The 10,464-nt window shown below is 39.0% G+C and overlaps 1 protein-coding gene across 1 annotated transcript; it reads left to right on the plus strand.

The window, feature by feature from the left end:
• Positions 1–5,548: 5,548 nt before the first annotated feature.
• Positions 5,549–6,495, plus strand: LOC132609314 (chlorophyll a-b binding protein 50, chloroplastic-like). The gene has a single exon (XM_060323228.1). It carries the CDS (start codon positions 5,629–5,631, stop codon positions 6,430–6,432), a length of 804 nt encoding a protein of 267 aa, XP_060179211.1. The 5' UTR covers positions 5,549–5,628; the 3' UTR covers positions 6,433–6,495.
• Positions 6,496–10,464: the final 3,969 nt, after the last annotated feature.

Below are 10,464 nucleotides of genomic sequence, written 5' to 3' on the forward strand. Positions count from 1 at the left end.
TTTCCATGGCCGGTGACGACGTACCTCCTCCACCACCCAAAATTGAGTCTAATTCTCCCTATTTTCTCGATTGTGCAACAACCGCATCAAATAACGCTGCCGTGGGTCAGCACTTTACTTCCGATCAATGGAAGGCTATTACGACATTTTTTGGTAATGCTACAATTCCAGAAAATCGCTTGAATGGTAAGTTTGATGTTTTTTCTTGGATTATTGACACTGGTGCTACTCATCATGTTACCGGTGAGAAATCTTGGTTGTTTGATGTCCATACTGTTGATTGTCCTGTTGGTTTGCCTAATGGTGAAAAGGTGCTTGCTTCTTTGGAAGGCTTTGTTCGACTGTCAGATAAAATCACCTTACGTCATGTCCTTTATGTGCCTTATTTACGTTGCAACTTACTCTCCGTCCCTCAACTTACTGATAATTTACATACGATTGTCTCTTTTAAATCTTATATGTGTGCTATTCAGGACCCACTGAAAGAGCTGATTGGAACGGGAGTTAGGAGGGACGGACTATACTATTTTAGCAAACAAAACGTGGTGCAACATGTGTCTACTGTCGTGGCAACGTCCGCATTGGAATTATGGCATCGATGATTGGGACATCCTTCAGAGAGAGTAGTTAAGTTGCTTCCTCATGTCAGTAGTGATAAGAGTAGTTTAGCAAAGGATTGTGAAGTATGTTTACGTGCTAAGCATCCTAGAGACAAATTTCCTTTAAGTGATAATAAAGCATCTAGAATATTTGAGAAAATACATTGTGATTTGTGGGGTTCATATCGCCATGTTTCGTCGTGTGGAGCTCGTTATTTTTTAACAATTGTTGATGATTTTTCCCGAGCTGTTTGGATTTACTTGTTGGTTGATAAAACAGAAGTGTTTCCGATGTTTATGGCTTTTGTTGCTATGGATGATCGACAATTTAATCAAACAGTGAAAGTTGTACAAAGTGATAATGGTACCGAATTTAATTGTTTGATCGATTATTTTACCGCCACTGGTATTTTGTTTCAAACCTCTTGTGTGGGTACTCCGCAACAGAATGGGAGAGTAGAGAGGAATCATAAACATGTGTTGAATGTTGCGAGGGCTCTAAAATTTCAGGCCAATTTGCCTATTTTTTTCTGGGGTGAATGTGTTCTTGCTGCATCTCATCTCATAAATCGTACCCCCACACCCAAATTGGAAAATAAAACACCTTTTGAAATTTTATTCAATAAACCTCCTTCTTTTGATGCTATTCGCACTTTTGGGTGTTTGTGCTTTGCTCGTAATAAAAAAACTCAGGGTGACAAATTTCCTAGTCGGAGCAGAAAGTGTTTGTTTGTGGGATATCCATTTGGTAAGAAGGGGTGGCGGTTGTTTGATCTTGATACGAAGGATTTTTTTGTCTCTCGTGATGTAAAGTTTGTGGAGGATGTGTTTCCTTTTGCTTTTCCGGAAGATGTTAATGTTTCATCTAGTCTTTTTGATGAGGGTGCTGAAATTGATCGTGATTTTATGGTGTACGGGGATGAATTAGGTGGCGAAGTTGATAGTTCGGAGGCTGCCGAGCAGCAGCCGCAAACCACAGCCCAACCAACGCCTGCTGGCAGCCAGGCCGAGCTGCAGCTAACGGCCACTGTCCAGCCCGCTGGCAGCGACGCTGAGCGGCTGCCAACAGCCACTGCACAGTCCGCTGGGAACCTAGCGCTCGCTGGCAGCGAGGGGGGGGGGGGGGGCAGCAACACCATACCCCAGTCACGGATGTGGAAGGTGGCTTGTGGCGTGGTTTTCGGGAGAAATTTCCCTCTGTTGTGCTTCATGATTATGTGACACACTCAGTTTTTGCTAATAGTCCGTCTCCTACAACTCTGGTTAACAATCACTCCTCATGTACTCCCTATCCTTTAGCACACTATATTAATTGTGACAATTTTTCTGTAAATTATCGTAAGTTTCTTGCAGCTATTATTTCGGGTAAGGGTCCTAAGACCTTCAAAGAAGCCATGAAACACAAAGGTTGGAGACATTCAATGAAAGAAGAGATACGTGCATTGGAAGACAATGGTACATGGACTTTGGAACATCTTCCTCCGGGTAAGAAAGCACTTGGTAATCAATGAGTGTACAAGACCAATGTTTTGTCAAATGGAGATGTGGAACGGCTCAAATCGCGCTTGGTTGTGTTGGGAAATCATCAACAAGCGGGGATTGACTATAATGAAACTTTTGCTCCGGTCGCCAAGATGACTACTGTTCGAGCCTTCCTAATTGGGAACTTCACCAAATGGATGTTCATAATGCCTTTTTACATGGTGACCTTGATGAGGAGGTGTATATGAAGCTCCCTCCCGGGTTTGAAAGTCCAGATCCTACGTTGGTGTGTTGTTTGCGCAAATCGCTGTATGGGTTGAAACAGGCCCCTAGATGTTGATTTGCAAAATTGGTGACTGCTTTGAAAGGGTACGGTTTCCTTCAATCTTATTCGGATTATTCTCTTTTTACATTTACTAGAGGGAATATTCAGATTAATATCTTGGTTTATGTTGATGATCTTATTATTTCTGGGAATGATTCCGCTGCACTTGTAACTTTCAAAGCCTATTTGAGTGACTGTTTCAAAATGAAAGACCTTGGGTCTCTCAAATATGTTTTGGGTATTGAAGTAGCTCGTAGTTCATCAGGGTTGTTTTTGTGTCAACGCAAGTATACTCTTGATATTGTTTCTGAAGCAGGATTGTTAGGTGCAAAGCCAAGTGGGTTCCCTATTGAGCAAAATCATAAACTTGGCCTTGCAAATGGAGATTTGTTGTTGGATCCGGAGGTCTACCGTAGATTAGTCGGGCGTTTGATTTATTTTGGGGTCACTCGACCGGACTTGGCATATTCTGTTCATATTTTGTCTCAATTCATGCAAGAACCCCGAATTAAACATTGGGAAGCGGCCTTACGAGTGGTCCGTTATTTGAAAGGCACACCAGGACAGGGTATTTTGTTACGTGCCGACAGTGAGTTGACTTTGCAGGGATGGTGTGATTCTGATTGGGCGGCTTTTCCACTTACTCGTCGTTCGTTGACAGGTTGGCTAGTATTTCTAGGTCAATCTCCCATCTCTTGGAAGACAAAGAAACATCACACAGTTTCTAGATCTTCTGCAGAGGCTGAATATAGGTCCATGGCTGCGGTCACTTGTGAGTTGAAGTGGCTGAGAGGTCTGTTGTTGAGTTTAGGTATACAACATTCCAAGGCGATCAAATTGTTTTGTGATAGTCATTCCGCTTTGCACATTGCAAAAAATTCGGTTTTCCATGAACGAACAAAGCACATTGAGGTAGACTGTCACTTTGTTTGTGATGCAATTAATGAAGGTTTGATTTCTCCGTCACACGTTCCAACATCTTCACAATTGGCAGACATTTTTATCAAAGCTCTCGGCAAAACTCAGTTTGACTTCTTGCTTTCCAAGTTGGGCATTTTTGATTCCCATGCTCCAACTTGAGGGGGGTATTGCGATATAATATCTTTGTATTGTTTGATATTATTTGGTAGCATATTTGTAGGGAGATACTTACCATATATTAGTTAGTTTCCTTGTTTCACTAGGATCTTAGTTTCCTTATTTCACTAGGATCTGGAGAGATCCTAGGGTTCAAGATTGTATCCTATATATATTCTCTCTCGATAAATGAATGGAACAAGTCAAGATTTTGTAGTTTCTACACCTTCTCTGCCTTTTGAATGGGATGGACAACTCCCTTGAGCAATATTTTTATGGTGAACTTTAAAGTTATTATCTTTTTATTCAACTCCTACATACTTAGCTTGAAGATTAAAAATCAAACTACATATGTGTCTGTCCATTACATTTGTTCTTGTATGCAACATGATTAATATTAAAGTCTGCCAAAAAAAAAAAAAACAAATTGTAAAGTAATCGTCCTAAATTCTTGTGTCTTCCTACTAGCTGGAAGATTATTCCAATAGAGCTATTTTTCCAGAATGGAATCATGACTGGTGATAGGGCGCAATAGTTATAATGATGCTGGTTACCAGCCTAATGTGGGATTTGTGATATATACTTTGGGGTAGACGGTCTTATGAAGCTTCTACTTGCTAGGATTAAGAGAATTATTCATTTTCAGCTGAATAATGTACGCTTCATAAAGATTTGCAGTATTTTATTAGTTTAATCAAATATTTGTGGTGCCAGTATTTTTACGCTTTTGAATTTAGGATTATACTATTGTAAGGACAAACTTATGTACTATTGTATTGCATGCGAGTACAAGACCAATTGCAATGAGCAGATACAATTAACTTTTTTTTTTTATTTTTTTTTATTTTTTATCTTCAAGTATATATGTCGGAATAGTCGAATAGAACAATAAATTTAATTTCAAATCTCAACGAAAAATGCTGTTCAAAGGGGTTATCCGTCTTCAAAAGGTGAAGGGACATTATTTTCCAACCACTAAAGATAAAGGGGGTAAAGGCTTACCGCAAAATGTTGCTAAGGGGATTGTCGGTCTCGTTCAAAAGGATGAAGGAGGTATCACATATTCTCAACTATTATAGGTTATGGGAGTAAAGTGAGATTCACTCTGTAAATCAATATAACAATTTTAGCAAAGCAGTGAGTTCTTTAATGGAACTATTGAGTATTAAAGATTCTGAACTTTTGATACCTTCATTCAAATTTACTTTTGTAACACTTAGTTCCAACTTATTTGAGATATTATACTTACTTCCCTTATTTAATTTTCTTGTAATTAAACTTATTTCAGATGATATCTTGTGATTAGTTTACCCTTTTGTATCTTTAATTAACTTATTACCTCACTTAAATAAAGGTTAATTATATTGCAATATATTGGCTAACAACCTGCTTGACCAAGTTTTTGAAAGACTAAAAGTGTATATTCTTTTTTTTTTTTTTTTTTTTTTAATTACTTATATCTTACTAGGGTTTGACCAAATCTTTTGTGAAGAAATAAATTAAATGCTTTTAAATAGCAGATCGATGTTGTTTTTCAGCTTCTAAGTAGAAGCTGAAAAAATAACTCCCCCCACCCCACCACTCAGAAAATAAATGTTTTTTGATTTTTTAAGGACAAGATTAATTTCCTCATATAAAAAATTCATGTTTATCAAATTAAAATTAGTAGTACTTTAATTTTGATATCTTGACCAAAAACAATGTCATAAAGATCATTAAATATTTGAGGTAAAACGTATGTATATTTTTTGGTAGAAAATATCTATGGATGATATTGCATGGCCATGAATTGCTCTTATGATCTGGTCAAGTGGATATTGCAAAAAATCCACGATCACACATGGCAACTTGGGGTTGGCTTTAAGAGAGAAAATCTACATTGGGTTGGATTTTAAAATATAATAATGTATCTAAAAAAATCTACTCATGCTTAACGGTTCAGAACTTTGCCAAATGGACATGAAAAACACAACGCAAATTGTGATCCACCAATTAGAAAACAGATAATGATATTCCAGGATGAGGACCTTGGTCCTTCCGAGACATTTATATACATGCAGTTGATGCAAGACCATGAAACTCAAGCCACAAATTAAATATTTCATTCAGTAGCAACATTCAAGAGTATTTCATTTTATTTCAACAATGGCAGCTGCAACAATGGCTCTCTCTTCCTCTTCTTTTGCCGGAAAGGCAGTAAAACTTTCACCATTTTCCTCTGAAATCACCGGAAATGGAAAAGTCACCATGAGGAAGGCTGCTACCAAGGCCAAGTCTGTATCTTCTAGCAGCCCATGGTATGGTCCGGACCGTGTCAAGTACTTGGGCCCATTATCTGGTGAATCCCCAAGCTACTTGACTGGTGAATTTCCTGGTGACTATGGATGGGACACTGCTGGACTTTCAGCTGATCCAGAAACATTTGCCAAGAACCGTGAGTTGGAGGTAATCCACTGCAGATGGGCCATGCTTGGAGCTCTTGGTTGTGTCTTCCCTGAGCTCTTGGCTCGTAACGGTGTCAAGTTCGGTGAGGCTGTATGGTTCAAGGCAGGATCTCAGATTTTCAGTGAGGGTGGACTTGACTACTTGGGAAACCCAAGTTTGGTCCATGCACAAAGCATCTTGGCTATCTGGGCTTGCCAAGTTGTGTTGATGGGAGCTGTTGAAGGTTATCGGGTTGCTGGTGGGCCTCTCGGTGAGGTTGTTGATCCACTTTACCCTGGTGGTAGCTTCGACCCATTGGGCCTTGCTGATGACCCAGAGGCTTTTGCTGAACTCAAAGTGAAGGAGATAAAGAATGGTAGACTTGCTATGTTCTCCATGTTTGGATTCTTCGTTCAAGCTATCGTCACCGGGAAGGGACCATTGGAGAATCTTGCAGACCATCTTGCTGACCCAGTTAACAATAATGCATGGTCCTATGCCACAAACTTTGTCCCCGGAAAGTGAAGTCTCGCATTTTTTATGGCCCTGTAAAGCTATTATATATCAGTGAAGATTATTATCTGTGAATTGTTTTTAATGGTGTAGTTCTCTATTACATTTTACGTGCGTTTCATAGATTATAATTGTACAAGTTAAAAGGGGGGAAAAGGAGATCATTTCAGAGGTACAAATACTCCATAATAGTAGTAACAACAAAGCGTTTTAAGGTTCAAACAAGAATTTGCAGAGCAGCGAAAATTGATATTGAAATTGAAAAGATAGGCCAATGAGTTTAATTTTCTTCCATATGTATGCAAATAAGTTTTTCAGCAATCGTTCTACTTAAACGCACATATATTCTTGATTTTAATTAGCATTAAGAGAAGTACTCCATAAATATATCTGATTCTCAAACTTTTTTTTTTTTTTTTAACTAAATGCTTATTTACCTATTCTGACGATTTTAATGAATAAACTTGTATACGAATTTGAACTTCTCACTTCGTCTTGTTAAGCTTTTACATTGTAGGACATTTCCACTTGATTATTTACTTTCACATAATCGTCTCGTTCATGTGCTTCAACTATATTATCTTGTCACTTTACTGAACGGTCCATTGTGTTTTACACCCCTAACGTAAGCCTGTCAATTGGGCCGGGTCTGCCCGGGACCAGCCCACCTAACCCGGCCCATAACCGGCCCGGCCCCCTAACCTGGTAAGAGGGTGGTGGGCTGGGCTAGTGGAAAAAATTAGGGGGCTGAGCCGGACATGCCATTTAGCCCAGTAGCCCGGCCCCCAACAGCCCGGGTTCTAGCCCACCGGGGGCCCGACCCACTTCGAATTAATTTTTTTTTTAAATAAAATATTTAAGTGGTATATTTGTGTATATCTTGTATATGTTAATGGTATATTTGTGTATATCTTGAATATGTTGTTGGAATGAAGACTCCCAACGGCTATTCAAGTGCTAAAAATTATAAAAATTTGAGAATGTGATACAAGACTACATAAGTGTTACACCTCGAAAATTTTCCCGTGAACGTACCACAAATAGACTAACGAAGAATACGGGTATATGATGTTTTAATGAGAAGGGAACAACGCTTGACGACCTTAAGTAAGATTTCAAAGGCAATGGGAACAAGAGATAGGTTATGCTCCACAATGACTAATTATAGGTTTTGAATACTTGAAAGTCGCAGATTTGCACTTTGGCCCAGTCGACCGTAAAGTGAAATACGGACCGTAAAGTGGTATACGGCCCGTAAACCACCATGTCGTATTTCAACTCGCAAAACTTCAACTTTCTATCAAATGTTCAAATGGTTAAATACGACTTGGAATACGGACCGTAAATTGAAATACGGCTCGTAAACCGCGATCGTAAATCACCATGGTTCTCAGCATACCTTTTTGGTTTTTATATGCTTAAATACGACCACGATATACGCCCCGTAAACTGGAATATGGACCTTAAACTGGGTTTACGACCACTGTGCACTTCGACTACTGTTCATTCCGGATTAGATTTTAAGTCATTAAAAGGAAACCCAAGCTCATTAAATTCATTTCATCTTCACGATATTTCTCTCTAGAAACCTCTAGAATACTCCCTACTCTTCAACTACAAGAGTTCAAAGGAAATTAGTGATCAACTACATGAAACCCACGAAATCAAGTGTAAGAATCACACTAAAGTTCATCTTTCTCAAGAAAACCCAAAAGAAGTGAAGTAGGGTTTTGGTGCTAAAGGAGTAATTCCATTCAAGGCTTGCTCAACCATCATCTAAGGTAAGTTTCATGACTAAACCATGTTTTTTAAGGTATTGGAAGGTTAAGATACTTGAATTGCAGAAAGACATAGGAAATGGGTCATTAATGAGTGAATAGTGTCATGGTTGGATGGTAGTTGGGTTGAATTATGAATGTTGGAGTGTTGTGATTATGAATATGTTATAAATGACATTTAGACCATGAAATAAGTATCACATATGAGGAAACGCGATAGTAAGGTATCACCATAAATGTGTAGAAATTGAAGAGAAATGGTGGATTGTGGTCAATGTATAAAAATGACGATTGTTGAATGCAATACTGTGAACGTTGTTGTGAGCGTGTGGGAGTTGATATAGAATATGGGAAAGTAGTATAAACAAAGGAAGTGCTGTCCATTTTTCCCTAGAATTAGTAACGCGTTCTTATAGTCGAATAACTAACGATAGTGCTAATTCCCTCTTGAAGGTAGAAAGTGGTATCGAAGGAGAACAAGCAAGCGATAGCTTAGTTAAACTTCAAAGGTATGTGAGGCTATCCCTTTCTTTCTAATGGCATGAATCTCATAGCATGATTTTTCTTCCTCTTCATGAGTTCCCATTTCGGAAAGCTAAAAGCGTATGTCTATGGATAGCTATATAAGATAAGAGATATGATATGATGACCCTATAATGTTAATGATGTTATTTATTGCTTACACTCACATTATATGCTATTTCCTTCAAGGCGAGGCAGGGTGTCAATAATTGCTCCATAATGAAATCGGGGGATCACGACCTTACGTCACCCCGGTAAAGTAAAGTTGTTCATAAGCCTTATGCATGTACTATGATAAGTATGTTACGATAAGCATAGTATGATGAGCATGCATGATGATGATATAACACCGCGCCTATTTGGCCGGGCAGTCACCTATTACACCCCGGAAAATTTTCGTTCGCGCACAGTGGATCGACTGGCGAAGGACAATTTCGAGTATCGAATTAGTGATGTCTTAATGATATTTAGGAGAAGAATTATAATTCCCCTTATGTTGGTAATGAAGTGCCAAGTAAGTTTCAAGAAGGACCCATAAGCCAAATATGGGCATAAGCCATCCAAAAAGGGCGAGTTAACACTTTCGGAGGATCTGGTTTGTAGGGGTCAAAACTCCATTTTTAAGTCAGAATTTGGGAAAAACACCAGAGTATGAACGTTGTAGATAATTGAAAGATATTTCCAACCATAGGTCGTGAGCCCTCACATCATATCGGGATCAAAAGTTATGGCCGTTCTACGACAGACTGTTACGGGCAAAAATATCACCTTCTGGCACCATCTGCGACACCATCCGCGACTCGCGGATGACCTGCGACTCGCGGATGCGACCCGACTTCATCGCGGATTGTGCCAGTGAGGGGCGATCGTCTGGAAAGATCTGCGACACAACCTGCGACTCGCGGAGCATTTCCGCGACTCGCGAAGTAGGTCGCATGTCGTGCCAGTCCAGAAAATTCTGGACCTTTTTAAATGTACCCAACTCGTCCAAAAATCATTTTTTTTTCATATTGTTGACCAAGGAACTCTCTATAACACTCTCCAACATCCATCTATAAGAGATATCAAAGGAAAACCAAGATCAACAACATCAATTACATGAAATCAAGTGTGTAGATTCAAGCAAAACTTGTCTTCTTCAAGGAAATTCAAGAAAGAGTGAAGTAGGGTTTTGGTGTTAAAGGGTTATTCTCTTTCAAGTCTTGTTCAACCATCATCCAAGGTGAGTTTTATGATCATCCCATGTTTTTTTTAGGTCTTAGAAAGCTTAGATGCTTGAAATGTAGAGAAGCATAACAAATGGGTCATTCAAGAGTGAATAGTGTCATGTTTGGTTAGTAGTGGAATTGAATCATGGATTATAGGGTGTTGTGAGTATGAATAGGTTATAAATGACTTGTAAACCCTGAGATAAATGTGATACGTGGGAAAATACGATATCGAACCTATAACCATAAATGTGACGAAATTGGAGAGAAATTATGGATTTTGCTAAATGCACATAGATGATGATTGTTGATTGTGATATTGTGAGTAGCATTGGGAATGTTGGGAGTGGATATAGAACATGGGAAAAGTATTATAAACAAAGGAAGTGCTGCCCAATTTTTCCTAGAAATAACGACGCGTTCTCATAGTTATTTAGCTAATGTACCTCGCATTCTTTAATGAAGGTGACGACGTAACATCGGAGGTGAACGAGAGACCGATAACTTAGCTAAACGACAAAGGTATGTGAGGCTAA

Source organism: Lycium barbarum, chromosome 9, assembly GCF_019175385.1.
Source record: "Lycium barbarum isolate Lr01 chromosome 9, ASM1917538v2, whole genome shotgun sequence".
In the NCBI taxonomy this organism is placed as follows: domain Eukaryota; kingdom Viridiplantae; phylum Streptophyta; class Magnoliopsida; order Solanales; family Solanaceae; genus Lycium; species Lycium barbarum.